Consider the following 16555-nt stretch of genomic DNA (forward strand, 5'->3'; position numbering starts at 1 on the left):
ATAAACTCATAAGCTACAACCCTTTTTAGTAAAATTTACATGGAAAATGCCTAATTTTTTCATTTACCGACATTTGGATCAACAATTATTTTCAAAATTACACCTCAAGTACAATCCTATCAATGTCTCGAATACTTTATTGTAACAGTTATTAATAACGGGTGATGTACTTTTTTCCAATAGCCTTTGTTTGACTTGTTTGACAGATTCCTCAGGCTCAATAACTGCCATTTTATCCAGACAACGGTTTGGTGTGGTCCATCGGTCCATATTTCTTTGAAAATGAGAACGTAACCGTCAATGGTGACCGTTATCGCGGCATGATAACCGACTATTTGATGCTTGAAATTGAAGCTCGTGATCTCGCTGACATTTGGTTTCAACAAGACGGCGCTGCTTCCCACACATCGCATCAATCAATGGATTTATTGAGAGAACACTTCGGTAAGCAGATAATTTCACGTTTTGGGTCGGTCGATTGGCCTCCACGATTGTGTAATATAACACCGTTAGAATTTTTACTGTGGAGAATTGTTAACAATCCCGCTTCGATTCAGATCTTGGAGCCAGTTACCAGTCAAAATGCTCGAACGAGTCATCGAAAATTGATAATCTTCAAAACAAAAATGACAAAAAATATTCTTTCGAATGACTAATTTCAGGACGAACATCCGACACCCGAATTTAGCTCTTCCTTACTTGTTGAAATTAATTTCAAGCCATGTTGCAAATTTGAGAATACTATATAACGACAATATATAGTACATATGCCTCTGACATAACGACCCTTGAGCTTAAAGAGAGGTTAATGAATGTTTTATATTTGCTGTGGCTCTGTATGAAGTAACTAGTTAGGTCTCATTATGTGAGTCATTTCGGAACAGTGATAAGTGGGCATTAAGAGAAGTCTATACAAAAAAAATTATTCTAATGAGTCGAGTAGTTTATGAGATATAACATTACGAATGTAGCATCATCTTGTCCAAATTGCTCCTCTCTCGGTATCATTCAGATTGCAAAGTAAGTAAATTCCATAAGATGCAACATATGGTTTTCGAAAGCCCTCCATGCCAAAGGCAAACATCTGAATGCAACTTCACCTTCCTGATTTAATCGAATGCATACTATAAATTCTACAAATTGTAATGTAAAGATACTAATACAACCCATATTCTTCGCACCCCCTAGCGGAGGGTTGCCAGAAAATATCAGAAGTTCCCAAATCATCATAAATTGCTAAATTTCTCGCACGAGTTGGCTTTCCAGGCGATAACGACTGTGAATAAGTCGAAATGGAAGCGCAAACCCCACCGCAAGTTGATCGAGCATTCCCGTCGTGATGGTAGCGATGCACAAGCAATCCGTCAAAATCAACTTAGCTGTAGTGCATACTTAGCATTTAGTTGAATCAAGTTAAATGTGGGCTTGACAAGCGGTTATCCGGTGTGCTGGGGAAGGATGTGTGAGCAAGTTGAGTTGGTTGTTGCAACACCACCCCGCACATAGACACGCTCTGCGGCCGTAGGACGTTGCCGTGAATGGCAAATGGCGTTAGTGATCCTTGTGTGTGCCGTTCCTGGCGTAAGCAAGTGGATACGTGTCACGGACGTGTTAAATTACTTTGATGGTAAACGTTAAATTGCTCCAAATTGATAAGGACGTGAAGAAATTTTGAGCACGGATGTGCGAATCGGGATTCAAGCATCGCCCGAGTGGACTTAATTTACTTAAAACTATTTAAGTTTTGACGCACTTCAAAGGTACATATACTCATTTGGAGAAGTTAAAATAATTTATTTCTCTTGTAAAGGTATTTATATATTAAATATGTGCTATGAATTCTTATATGCTACAAAGATTTTTTTCATTTACAAATGTTAGTCCGCAAAAAGCGCTTAGTAAAAATTCCAGTATCGTGCAGTTATTTTGTACAAAATAAAATGCCGTTGAAATATTGCCCTAAATATAAGTAGTCTTCAGTAGTTACTCAAATAAAAGCGAAACGAAAAGTAACGTCAAGAAGTAGAGAATGTAGCCAACTTGGGAAAGTTTCTTAGACAGAAACGCTTGACAATGGCAACAAAAACTTTCAGTGGATGCAATGGAGTGTAAGATGGAAAAGAGGGTATTCAAGTAAAAAGTTGTTTCTTTTGTTTGTGTTCAACATCTGCAAGTAATTGCGGGTGGTTCCAGCTTTCTAATTGGCTATTCCAGACGCCTAACAGTTTGCTGTTCATTTAAATGTCACAAAAAATATTGAATATCATTAGCCAGTCCAGCCCTGTAGGAAAATCCGTGATGCAATTTTTAAAGAAGGATACTGCAAATACGCAGCTATTATGTTTGAAAAGCTTCGGCAGACATCCAAGCGTATATCTAGCAGGAGAAAGGCAGTCTTAAAACTTATAAGCGGCTCGAACCAAGACTTACAATTTGTAGGTTTTTGTCCATGCTAGTTTCCTTTCATTTTATTGACAGCAGAAGTCGCTCAAGGGTTTCCACTGTATTTCCAATAAGATTCCATTTAATCTGAATCAAAATTTATACCTTCATGCTAAGCATACATTTTGGAGCTTTGCTATTCTATATTTCAACCTCATTTAAAGACATATAAGTATCCATGTTCGAAATAACTGATAAAATTTTTGTTAATCAAGTGGCATATCCGAAACTATAAGTGAATAGGGCTTCAATTGCCTCTGCCGCCTCTGAAACCGAATTGGTGAAGCTTTTTTAAGCATTATTCTACTTTGACTCATTGCTTTCAAAAGCAATTCACTTATGCTGCGTTGTTTAAATGCGAGTGAGCTAAGAGATGCTAAGGGGAAGAAGAAGGTGAAGCGAAAATTTTCGCCAGCGCCGGTAATTGCACTTTAGACTCAGTCGGTATTTGTGGCATTGATGCCGCCATTTGTCTTTCGAAGTCGTAAACTGGGTGAAAGTGACGTCCATTCGAATGGTTAGCGCAAGAGAGCACGGGGAGAGAAGGTCACAATCGCTCTGCTACAATTTTAGCGCCAGTTAAATCACTGCATTCAATGGAAATTAATTCGTGCAATTTTAGCACAGAACTTGCACAAAAGCGCATTGCAACACTGGTTCGCACACGCAAACATGTCCGCTAACACTAAACACATGCTCTCGCATTAATTTGCTTTGCTCAAGAGAAAGTTTTCGCCATACTGCAGTGCACTTTCACAACCGTGTTTTTGCAAGTTATTCAAAAAGTTTACAAAACCATTTTCGGGGAGCTCTTATCAAACATGTCCAAGTGGTTCAAATGGTTAAATGATGCTTCGTGCTGATTTGAAGAATTTTTGTTGGAGTAATTAATGTTTGGAGCATATGTCAATCGACAGTTTTATTTGTCTTAAAAAAAATAAAATGTTTTGTGGGAAGTTCTTGGTAGTAAAAATAGAATTTCGGTTAATAGTATCGTCAAATGGCGCACCCTGTCCAAACTGACCCTGATGGAATTAACATGCTGATGCTAAAACTCCTGGGCTCGGGAGTAAGCTTTATCATCGAGATCCCCGACATGTCGCTCACCACTCTTCAAATACTTGATGTGTGGAAAATCGAAAGAGTGATCCCAATATTGAAACCTTGGTAACCCGCCAACAAAGCGGATTCTTATTGTCCGGTATCTCTCCTCCTCCCACTAGTGAAGACACTTGAGACCTTGCTACTCCCGACCTTCACACACCACCTGAGTCTAGCAATCCACCATGGCATCGGAAAATTGGCGTTGATCTTGCCAAAAGCATATCCCTCAAGAACTGTCCTCTCCCCGTTGCTATTTAATTTCTACATCTCGAAACACCCTCAACCACCAGAGGGAATTTTTATTAATATTGCACGATAATAACGTTGGGCAATGGAATCGCTGGCGATGGTCTCCGACCTTTCTCACTTTCTCGCTGCACGGAATCAAGACTCCTTCCAACTAAATTCACATCGACCATATTCACTACCTGGACGAATGAGTACAGGCATGACCTTAATATTGCAGACGATGCCGTCAATTTTCGACTGCCAATAACCCTAAGATTTTAGGTGTAACATTCGACAGCCAGTGCTCTTTCATTCCTCACATGACCGCTGTTATTGCCAAAGTATGGAGCGGCAAACATCCACTGATCGCCATTCACAGTAGAGCCATTAACACCTTCACCGACACCTCTCAGTGAATGGCGTACTTGGAGTCAAACCACCACCCGTTGCAAACAAAGACCTCGAGTTGCCCCGAGAATCCCTACAATCCGGCCACGTCGAAACAGCATGTTGCCTGGGCCTACCGTTGGATGACCTCGATGACAGCTTATCTATTCCTTACCATTCTAACGGCGACAACAGCAACAACTGACGCACCCTGTATATGTTATAATTTTCGCCTCAAAATTTTACTTACAACAGGACTGGAGCCCATTTTCACATTCTTTGCCATATCCATCATGTCCAGGGCCAATCGGGCGATGCATTTGGCATGGTCCTCACAGTGATCGGGTAAGCCCGACACAGCCATATACTTGTCGCCAACAGTCTCCACCTGTAATAAATTACATAAGTTAATGTGAGGAAGTTTGTAAAAGCAATAAAACTACAATTTTTACAATGTAAATTTATATATGTATTTCAAATGACCTAACACAGTGTAAGTGCACGCAGTCATTTCAATGCAACAAGAAGTTGCACGAAGATTCGGAGAGTAAAGACTACGCGCAAACATATACGTATTACAAACACACATACGTGGATCATGGAAAACATAAAGTCGAGTGCATACAAAAGCGCAATTATTTTATGGCTGCCGTTAATGGCTGTGTGGCAACCGCAAGTGGTGGTCGTGTAAGTCGTGGGAGCCATGGATGCCGGCAGGTCGACTCACGCGCCCCCATACATACACTCCACGGACTCTGTTACGAAGCGAACAGAAATGAGCGGCATTCATAAAGCCGTCGTACACTTGCAACAATATAACGGTGCTTGTATGTGAAGTTAGCCTTTTATGGGTGTATGCACTTTTATTTAGATTTTGCTTTTTCACTCGAATACACGACCCTGACAAATGACCCAGATTTTTGTTGGCAAAAAGTTTAATTTGGCGTCGATTCGCATAATTTCCTTCGCAGCGCTAAGTGAGTACAACAACCAGTCAGCCGGTGTGGGAGTGACGAATCAGCTAGTCGGTCAAGTGGGTGCTGCAGCGGAGGAAAGAAGTTGAAAATTGCTGGAAAAGCGAAAAAGAATGAAATGCTGCATGCGGAAGGAGCGGTGTTGTATCAGCAATATGCAAGTGCGTGTTTGCGAACGCAAGGAAGAGTGTGCATGGATGAACCGAAGCGAAAGATGGAGCTTAATAAGTCCCACATCGATAAATAACTCCTTTTATGTGCTTCTGTAGCTGAGGGATTTTAACTTCCTTTCCATTTTGCAATAAATTTAATTTAATTTTTAATTAAAATTGTGAAAAAAATCGAGTATTTAAATGGGGCTTTCATTTGGAGAACGGTATGAATGTGCAAAACTTTTGACCTTAAGCGAAGTCCGTATCGGTTATTGTACACAGGGGTCCAAGGCCGCTCTAAATACCTGAACTATCGAAAAAAGTATTCAAAAAACAAACTTATGTAAATATCTCAAGACCTCTCTAATGTACATATTTTATCTGTTGTTTGAGACTTCGCTTTCTGGCTAGGTCTTCATTTTTTCGCGCACAGTACATATTTTTCATATATATCGTGAATTTCTTTGATTCCCACTAGCACCACTTTGCCCTTTGCTATGCTTAAAAAAGACATCTGCTCAGCAGGTGGAGCCCTGAGACAGCTCGTACATGCCAAACGACCCTCAGAAGGTGAAATTTAATAGCAGTCATGTATGTATGTATATATAGTATATATGTTGAAGAAGTGCAGCTATGAGTTGGTGTAAGTGTTGATGGAGCTTCTGCAGCTGAGGCCGTTTTGGCAGTAACTCGATGTGCTGCACTTTCGGGGAAATTGAGTGCTCTCTCAGGCGGTAACTTCACGCCAGCGCCAAGTTAACGTGCCAAAACATTTGTATGCTCCATGCATATACACACGACCTATGTACATGTGCTGTGTTTTTATTCACAACATTATGTTTTTACTTGGTTATTGCTAATTCACTCAAGCATTTTGTTTCGGTGCTTATTTACTCAGAAGCAGGAGCTATGCGGGCACAATGTAAGACGATCACATGTGTCAGCTTCACGTGGCTCTAGCAAAATTTCGGTGCAGACTCGCTCAATGAGTTAGTGAGTAAGTTATCAGCTTTCAAGCGATTAAAGCTTATATGTACATACTATGTGTGATAGATTAATGAACACACATAGGTAGATGGGATGCCAGTATTTGTGGATCACCACCATATTTAGGTCAATTAAGGGTGGGTGTTTTTAATTAAACATTTTGAAAACCATCTTTCATAGCTTTTAATCTATCACTGAGCGTTTTCAGCAAAGCTAATTAGTGAATGGTTCCCTTCGATTGCTCTCTGAACAAAATTTTACCTTATAAACGTTTGGATTTCGCTTCGAATCGGTTAGCGCATCAAAGACCGTGTACAATTCATTCAGCATTTTGACGATTTTCATGGCACCCTCAGCGTCGGTATTCTCAGCGCAGTATTTGCCAAAGCCCACGATGCCGGAGAACATCAGCGTCACCGAATCATAACTGCCACATAAAAAGCAACAGAATTGAAAATAAAAACGAAGACATAAATATAAATGCTTTATGTTCGACAATTAAGTGTACGTTAATTAATTACCGTTTAGGCAGCACGGGGCGTTGGTGCCGCAGCTCATTGGCCACTGATTTGGGTAGAACCGAGTAGAGGAGCCTGCAAAGAAATAATTTATGTGGACACTTCATTTTATTCAATTGAAAATCAACACTTCATTATTCGCTGCATTTTATATAGAAATTTTCATATTCAACTCCGCTGTTGTGGTTGCAATTTGCTCTCGTCGCCCTCACTCACCTGTCCGTTTTCTGCTTTTCGCTTTCCAAATCTCTGTAGGTTTGTTGCAGCTTATCGGTAAGCAGCTCCAGATTCTTTGTCAATTTATACTCAGCCTCGAATTTTTCAGAGAGCAGCACCAAATCTCTGGTGGCGTCGTGTAGCGGGACGTCGGAAATGTAGAGACCCTTCCTGCAAGAGAAATCGCGGAGAAAATACCAAAGTAAAATGAATGTTGGTTCGCTCTTGTTTTTGATGTTCGTTTTCATTATTTGTGAAGTGTTTTGTAAATATTTTAAAGGCTTCCTTGCACCGAACCGTTAAGGTGCAGGCGAGAAGTCGTCTCAGTCAAAAAAAGAATTAAAAAATATGCCAACAGAAAGCACATTTTCCCTTTCGCTCATAAAACGGCACTTAAAAATGGTTCAAAGTGCCGGTCAAATATTGAGTATTTTGTTGAGATGAAGGACTGGTGGTGGAAGCGCACCGTTACTCATGCTTTTGGCATAACGATTCGCTTAGCCACATAATGCCTGCGGCCTACAAGACAGCGCTTCTGAGCTAGCTGCAGCCGGAGCTGTGCGATTTTGTTCATCAACAACCTAAGCTTTCTTGTTCGCTCGTTATTTGAGTCGTAAATTTCGCATTTAATTTTGTTTCTATTTTTAAGTACTTCCCCCTACGGTTTAAGTAAAAACCATTTCCAGCAAATTGTGCTAACATCTGCTGGCGTTATTAGCCAAGTATTTATTGCCGGCCCAATAAACGGTACTTCCACTTAAAGGTATTGGTGATGAACGCTTTTTATGACACAGACTGAATATAATCCGACATTATTTTTGGAGGTGTGCCGTAAAACGTGAGAGCGTTAACTTTCCACATATTATGCACAGCATTAATAATGGGTAAAAGGAAATGTTCTCAAATTGTTTTGCGAAATGAAACAGTTTCAGCTCTGTCGAAAGTTGCAATGCCTGAAAGGGCGTTGCTACAAAATTCGACTTGCAGATTCAAAAAGCGGACATATTTGTAAAAATAACAAGCGCTCGATAGCAAAAATGTAAGAAAAAGCGGCTCAACAGTGTTGCCACAGAGAGAAGTCAGCACAAAATACCTTCACCAATAGCCAACGACTTGTGGAAGCCAAAGAGTCGGTTGGGAAGTGGCCAAGTGCCAATTGCCTGGTAAAATATAATGTGCTATAAACTCCATATATAGCTATATTTTTGTTGTTGCTTATTTGTACATATATGCTATTGTTTTTCACAAGCATAATGTTATTGGTGTACCGGTTTTTACTGCCAGAGCTTCCGTTGCTGCTGTGTCGTCGCTTATTCTCTTAAGTTGCGTTCTGCTGCCGACAGCAACAAGCCAAATTTGATTCTGTAAAACACAGAATCTGACAAAGTAAGCCATTAAAGGCATTTAAAGCGGTCTTTATGCGCTATGTTTGTGTTTTTTACTGCTTATGACGATCCACTGCTTCGGAGATGTGTACGAGTACGTGAACATAGCATGTGGTCCGTGCAAACAAGGCATGCCTTTAGGCGCTTTATGGCACTTTGTAGTGTGTGCAGTCGGGTAGGGAGTAATCTATGGGATACACACGTTTATATACATATACATACATATATGCCTTAGTGTTTTACTAGACATGTTGGGCTTGGCTCAGATTTGTTTATGCATGTGAAGGCGTGTGAAATTTGACATGAATCTGAAGGAGCTTTGTGAATTATTTTCCTAGTGGGCTGTGTGCAAGCGCTGTATTGACAGATAAAAATTCTGACAAGTACCCCTTAAATCCGCTCTAAAAAAATTTATTTTACAGAAAGTTTTCCATAGTGATCTCCGATAATTCTTGCAATTTATTTGCAGACATACTCTTATTCCTCAAACCGTTAATAACTTATATCGAAAATCAACAACCGTAAATAATTTTGCAAAGCTTGTTTTCCTCCGGTCTTGGAAATTATTGTCTCAATAACATTTCTTCATCCATAAAAACGTTTCGTAAAGGTTCATTATCTTATATTATATATATCAGACTCACTTAGTCCTATTACTATATTTTGCTTCAAATTCAAGATAATCGTATTAAAAGCAACCTAGTCAACTCAAGTTTAATATATTTCATATAAACTCAACCAAAGAGGCTAAATTTAATTTATTTTAAAAATCCGCCAATGAAACGGTTATCATTACAATGGGGATAAGGGGCGTACTCTACGGTCTAGACCAATTTCATTCTTATTCAGCGCTAAATCACGTTATGTTTATGAAAGCTTGAAATACAAGTATTTTATATTTACCGGCATAAATGGCATGAACTTGCGGCATTACTCAAGTATTTTGGGGAACAAGTGTCATATATATAATCATAACCCTACCTAACTGCGATTTGGTTAAAGAGAATCTTACTTTCGTATGTTGCCTTATATATTTTGGGATTCTAATTCTATTGTTTTTGCAATATTTTTCATTAAGATCTGCACGCTTTTGCGTTTGAACCAATTGTCGAAAGCTTTTCCCACTCTGATTGAGAAACTACAAAAAATGCCTATTGAACGCATCAACCGCCACTTTAGATGTTAAAAAACGCTGACCTTTTATTTTTTAGGAACGGGAATAAAAAGAAGTCATTTGGTGCCAAATCAGGACTACAGAAGGATGACTCATAAAATCGATCTTTTGAGTGACAAAATTGCCATATCAGTTTGCGCCCAGCCTCAATAGTTTTTGGAACAACAGCTGATTTTGAGACACCCTCCGGAATTCATCTTAGAATGATTGAATTCACCATAACATTGATTAACACTGGTCCTAGATTCATCATCAAAAACTGAATGCATCTAGTATTTTCGATGAATTAATTCACGTTGTATTGGAAGAAAGTTTTAAAAAATAATCAATTTCATTTAATTTTTTGGTGGAGAAGAATATTTTAAGTTACTGTAAACAGCACAAATAGCGCTAGTATGTAAAAACGTACTGAGTATGCAAACCATTCAAAATGTCAAATTTGCGATAAAATTGTGAGTTTTCAGAATGCAACACTAGTGTTGTCAAATCCCGAAATACTCGTATAAAAGGCAAACTACGTATTGAAATTTCTAAGTAGAGTTTAACTTCGGGATTTAAATTCAATCAATTGGTAGAAAAAATTTCATTATCTTCTCATTTCTTTTGATTATATTCCTTTACAGCTATGCAAAGTAAGGGCACAATAGACCCTAGGTCGCCGCGCAATCCTCATTTAATTATCTATCTATTATGCAAAGCTCTCGTTCATATTTTTACTAGAGATGAGTACAGAAAAGAGAGACAGTTTTATTTCCAATACACCCCAACTACATATAAAATACTTACTTTGTCAAATCATCCAAATTCATGACGCTGGGATAGCACTGAAACAGTATTCGATCGGACTCTGGTATGTACATCATTTGACCCTGTTAAAAAAACACCAAATTTACATGTTTCATTGAAATTATTTATAAAAAACAGCAAATTTATATGTTTCATTCAAATTATTTATAAAAAATTTTATATCCGCTAGAAAAAGAAACATATTTGAGGAAATCTCCACTTTATAAAGTATATGTTTGGACATATTAAACTTCCAGTACTATATGTAGTACCAGATCAATTACACTTTGAAACTTGAAACAGTTTCTGGAAGAAGGAATTGGCCAATGAAAGACAAGCCGCAAGTCTATAAAGTCTTGAAAGACACTCTCCAATTCATGTCTCACGCTATCCAGAACTCACCTTTAACCTTAGGTACCGCTCATGCTTGCCCATCGCCCCTTGACGCGTCTGCAGTACGTAAATCGTGTTGATGTGCGACAAAATGTTTTCGAAGCTTAGCTGTAAATGCGGACGTATGGCCTCGAGTACCTCCAATATGGAACAGTTTTCCACCGCAACTCTATGAAAGCATTCGACAGTTGAAAATTTTTGAAATAAAATAGAATATGAAAAGAGAAATAAACTGTGTATATGTGGTTGTGTGCGTGTCTTTTGTGATGAACTTCGTAGTTTGTCACTGCTACATATTGTTTCATCGTATGCTATATTTTGCACATTGTTGTTGTTTGTGTTGCTGTTTGTGTCAACGTTTGAATTTACCTTGGAATGACGCGCGAAACGGATTTGCCGGCCTGCACAATTTTCATTTGCCGATCGAACATCAAGTGGAATGGGAACACCTTGCAGAATGTGGCGGGCGAGATAAGCGGCGCTGCGTTCCATGGTTGAGTGGACATGAATAAAGGTGAAAAAATAATATTTGTCTGCGTTATTATTTGCTATTGGAAATGCAGCCAAATATTGTTTTAAATAAAAAGCTTTATGCAGCATGCCACATTCATACCGAGCGTATGTATTATACATTGTGCTTTTGAACGAATGAAATTCGAAGGGAAATGATTGTGTGAAGTTGCGAAAATTCGAAATAATTTTTTTAAAACTAAAACAGTTGGTTGAGAAAATAGAATTTATTTTTGATTTTATGACAGCTTCAAAGGCCTTCCGGACCATGTAATTTATGAAATGATAAACGAATTCTGCTGGCTCCGATCAGAGGTACTGAATACATACATATGTAAAAATTCTATAAAATTTTGTGCCGGACAGAAATAAATTTTGACGGTACTTTAGTAGATATTTAAATATTGGAAAAAATTAAAATGAAGTAGTGCATCGTTATTTGTAAGCCTTCTAAAATTCAGTTTTAGGCTGCGAACTTGCATTCGTGTTCGCGATCCAAAATTGCCGATTAGATTGCTAAAAGGATAAGCTGTTATCTCAAAAATCGATAGCTGCCGAATATATATGTTTTTATCTAATTTAGCTCGTCCTGGAAGACAAAATGGAAGGAAGGAGCAGCTTTTGTTGCAATAAAGACAGCAATTGAAAGAATTTGAAAATCGAAATCAAAATTATTGTTACAATGCCAAAATCAAAGCACACATAATTCAACAGAACACACCAACAAACTTTGTTTTTACACTTATCACTTCAAAACACATACACACAAACTTGTGGAAAATAAAGTAGACATCTTTATACAAACCAAATGAAGAGCAAGCACAGGACAAGCATAGAATAAATTACCATCACCGTTAGCATTGGCACACCACCCAGTACAGGTATGTAGCATCGCAAACATTTTTAGACACAAAATCAATACTGTATACATATGTATATATGTTTGCTGTATAAATTTGGAATACATAATTTTGCAGAATACTGAATTTCACATCGACTATTTTACATGGCAAAGAGCAATTCATATTTATGCAAGAGCGCATCACAATGACGCTCCGATTGCAACCAATTTACAAACTGTATTAAGAGCCAATTCAGTGCTCACCTTCGCTTATAAAATACACTTCATCCGGCAGATCAATCTCTTTGCTAGTGCTTGTGCACTCTGAATCTTCCTCACCTTCACACAAAAAGTCTATCTCATCCGGCGGCTCCTTGGCCTCCTCCCGGCAAGTGGCTATCGCGCGCTCGTCCCCGCTCGCCGACGACGCCAGCGACGTGGTGGCCGTTGTGGTGGCGTTGCCGGCGCCCGCCGTGGCATTGCTGCTGCTGGTGCCAATTTCACGAATTAGAAACTGCACATGATCGTAGCGTTCGATGTCGTCGCTCTTGTTTTTGAGCAAACGCAAACATTTCTGCTCCTGTTTGTCGGGGTCGCTGTCGAAACTATCCGTCTGCTTGCCGCCGCTGCTCATCGACGAGGCCGAGTGCGATTTGGTGCGGCCAAAAGGACAACGAGCTGTGGAAAGCAGTGATAGGAAATTCGTGCGGAAGAGAAGAAAAATATGAAATAAGTATGTTGAGTATATGGTTGTTGTTGTTGAGTTGCTGATTGAAATTAATTGATTGCGGTATAGAAGATTTCACTCAAAATGGATTTGATACGTGCCGCCCCTGCAAAGCTTCTGCAGATTTGCATATTTGCCGTGACTGTGCTGTTGTGTGTGACTGTGTGATTTTGTGCCGTTTGTTGGCCTGATTCAATTAAGCCATAAATATGTGGAAATATGTCCCGAGCAAAGTGGAATTTTCTCACTTTTCTCGTTTGCATGCTTCTGCAGTCATTTGACTCGGGGCTATTAGATTACTCACATCCCCCCACGTACAGTATGTTGTTTTTGGTTTTGTCTGGTGTCTCGAAATGATGTCTGTATGTGTGGCTTACCTTGCTTTTTATTGCTAACATCTGCGGCCGATAACACCACCACATCATCGTCGTCATCCGCATCGTTTTCGTTGTTATTGTTATTGCTGGCATTATTATTGGTGTTATTGTGATTGTTATTCTCTTCTGGTAGATTTTCAGTTGGTACTGTGCTACTTGATTGCTGCTGTTGTTGTTGTTGTTGTTGCATAAATACATCTGTGCGGTCTTCTTCATCGATGGGATCACCTTTCCGCTTGACGATCTCTATTTCCACCTCGACGCCATGCAGTTTGGATGCCACCGCCTGAAGCGATTTGCAGAAATTCTATTGAGATAACGCACACGAGCTCAGCATATTGCAAGCCCTAATGAATTATTGCGAGAACCATTAACATTTATTCCATACGAGTATATGGACCGTTACGGTGTAAGATTATCTCAAACTTTACTGTAATTTATGTACCTGGAGCGAGTTTGCTCTGTGTGATGGTGGAGCTAAGAGCTTGTTTTGGATGTTTTTTGGAGAGGGAGGTAGCAGTGAACAAGTTCTTGTTTTGAACAAGAAAAGTTCGTTTTATGCTTTAATCTTTTGGTTTTGGTGCTTTACCTTGCTAAAACCGTCCCTAACTTGAAAAATGACGGGATTTCAAACCCTAACAATATCAAATATTGCTTCACTTAGACAAGCACGAGACTTTTTCCATTTTGATTGGATTTGAAATACGAGTATGCGATAATGCTCTTTCGCTAGGCCGAATTGATAGAATATTCAATGTAGTTGAAATTCATTCTTAATCCACATTTTTAGGTTTGCTTTTCGGCCAACACCATTTCTCTTTTCTAAATTTTTACCATAAGACTTCTGTTTCCAGTTATTCAGTAAGTGTCTGTTTTAATTGAACTATGAAAGTGTGTCTCTTATCTTTAGACTTTTTTAAAACTACAAACTATCCCTCAATACGGATTATTCATGTTCTAATCTCTATTTTGTTTCATTTCAAGTTATGGCATGTGTTTAATTACGTTTCCTTTTGCTTCCGAAAATTTGGCTTGCAGTTAACTCACCTTAACAATACCAATCACGATGTGCTCCAAACCGGGACGCTCCGAGTAGTAGTGCAACAAGAGTGAGCCATCCTTCTCTGTACAACGAAATGAAGGTGCCCTCATTCCGGGGTAAAGGGTGCCCAGATGGTCATGCAGCGCATCCAAGTTCTGTGAAAAAGCGTAAGAGAAAAAATAAGTGCGAAAAGTGAAATTTTTGAATGATATGTTTACGAATGAGATGGAAGCAGGTGAGGAAGATAATAAAGTGCATTAATAAATGGGCACTTGAAGTGAAATTGCGATAAAATTCAATTTAAATTTCCATTATGGCGAACTGCTGAACGACACAGAGCGTGTGTGGCATGAATGGCGGTGGTGATAAGGCGCTATAAGTCTGTGGATTGTGCGTTGCTGCGTGTGGCTCGGGCAGGAATCGAATTGACTGATGCCAAATGACAGGAAGTACGGAACTACCGTTACAGTATTGGTTTTGCGGTTTCACACTCAGAGAAACCTTAAGAGAGGAAAAAGGAGAAGCGGCAAGTAAGGAAGTCCAATTGGACGCAGGTATTGTTTCAACACTTCTGAAGAAGTGAAAACTTACAATAAAATGAAAAAAAAAAATTAAAATTAAAATCAAATAAACTTACGTAGAAGAAGACATAGCCTCAACATAAATCTCATATTAAAAACTACGGAAGTGTGCGTCCAATATTCCCATTTGTGACACAGATATTATAAAAGAGTACCAGCGAAAAAAATAAGCAAGTTTTTCATCTGTGAAATTTAGTTATTTGGCTGAATAAATTCCCTTAGTACCTAAAATGCTTCGAACACACATTTCTTTATTCAAAAAGTACCGGTCTTGTGTTTAAAATAAGATAATTCGTCGGTGACAGATTTGCTAACGTCATTAATTACACCTTTTGGATTTTCAATAAACTAGAACAAGCTAGTTTCTATATTTATATAATTTTCTTCTTATTTTGAATTCCACGGGCTAACTTTGGAAATATCTTTCGGAGCTGTTTGAAGGCGGATTTCTTTAGTTGAGAGTGGGTTCAGATGTAAACACTTAGCGTTGCATGTGCCTTGCACAATGAACCTTTAACACATGCTTTAGAGAGTAATTTATGTACCTCGCCGTGCAAGTTTGAAGAAAGTAATGAGTATGTTTACGCCAGAGGCATAACAGGGCGCACAAAATGCCATTAACATCCATTTTCACACAAAGCTTAAGACTACTTGTATTGTTCGCGACGTTATTCGGTTTTATATCTTCCATTAATATTTCTTTTCTATTTAACCGTTTCAACATATTTCACTTCTTTATCACCGCTTTTGACTTTTATACCTTTTGTATTTTATTTTTACGCACTGACTAACATTTTGGTAATGAGAACGAGAACGAAGATAAGTTGAATTAGTGAGTGGTTGGTGTGCGGTTGTGAAAATAATGAAAAATGGCGGAGCTGATTAACTGTTCTTTGTGTACTCACCTGCAGAAAGTCGCGCGGTGTGGCGCCCAGCACTTGCAAAATTTTGTCATAACCCGAATCCTGGCAGAACTCGAAAAAAGTCTTACCAAAGAGCTCCAATATATCATCGGCTGGTATATCTAGAGGGGCGAAATGGAAAATGCCTCAAAAAGAGCAGAAATATAATAAATCGTGACATTATCTACAGCCCCCATTGTTAGAGCTCGTAAGCGAGAGCGCTTAATTATGCTTATCAGCGTGTATATACCATTGCAATTTGTAAGTAAGCATGTCGGACTTACACCGATACTTATGCATTTACGCATATATGTATGTATGTGTATAGGTGTGTAGGCGTTCTGTACTCACGTAAAATTTCCACCGCCGCGCCGATGAGATTGTAGGTTATTTCATCGTCATATGTTTGTCGCACCAAAAACTGACCTTCCATGCTGACCATCGCTTTTTTCCTGCGGAGAATGAAGTAAACAATAGAGCGTAACGTGAGAAAGGATATTCAAAAGCGAAAGTGAGATAAAAATAATTTTTAATTAAAACGCGTTTCTGCCTTTCATGTGCTGCGCGACCTTCCTCACTGCGCCGCGGCTATGCTCGACCGCTTTTGCACACACACACACACGCTATCCTACAAGCGACTGTGTATGTGTGCAATGCACAGTTGTGTGTACATGTGTGCGGCTTGTGCACACTTAATATAGTTTAAGTACTTATCAAAGGGTTAATTAAGCTATGATTTTTTTGGTTTTGGTTCTGCTTGGCGAAAAGTTCTGCGAATGAACAGGGTGCCAAAGAACTTAATTAGGCAATTGGCTAGTTCGGCGAGTGT

The 16555-nt window shown here is 39.0% G+C and overlaps 1 protein-coding gene across 4 annotated transcripts in view; it reads right to left on the reverse strand.

Moving 5' to 3' along the window:
- Positions 1 to 16555, reverse strand: part of LOC120767072 (guanylate cyclase soluble subunit beta-1) — a 106191-nt gene that overhangs the window by 40740 nt on the left and 48896 nt on the right. For all 4 annotated transcript variants that reach the window (XM_040092933.1, XM_040092931.1, XM_040092930.1 and 1 more), the window contains exons 4-15: positions 16078 to 16178; positions 15730 to 15848; positions 14249 to 14398; positions 13202 to 13487; positions 12437 to 12775; positions 11116 to 11227; positions 10756 to 10915; positions 10354 to 10436; positions 7009 to 7179; positions 6796 to 6867; positions 6536 to 6701; positions 4412 to 4549 (exon numbers count right to left, since the gene is read on the reverse strand). In XM_040092933.1, the coding sequence (XP_039948867.1) occupies positions 4412 to 4549; positions 6536 to 6701; positions 6796 to 6867; positions 7009 to 7179; positions 10354 to 10436; positions 10756 to 10915; positions 11116 to 11227; positions 12437 to 12775; positions 13202 to 13487; positions 14249 to 14398; positions 15730 to 15848; positions 16078 to 16178 (1897 nt within the window). The remainder of the gene's footprint in view (positions 1 to 4411; positions 4550 to 6535; positions 6702 to 6795; positions 6868 to 7008; positions 7180 to 10353; positions 10437 to 10755; positions 10916 to 11115; positions 11228 to 12436; positions 12776 to 13201; positions 13488 to 14248; positions 14399 to 15729; positions 15849 to 16077; positions 16179 to 16555) is intronic.

Source organism: Bactrocera tryoni, chromosome 1 (assembly GCF_016617805.1).
Source record: "Bactrocera tryoni isolate S06 chromosome 1, CSIRO_BtryS06_freeze2, whole genome shotgun sequence".
Lineage (NCBI taxonomy): Eukaryota > Metazoa > Arthropoda > Insecta > Diptera > Tephritidae > Bactrocera > Bactrocera tryoni.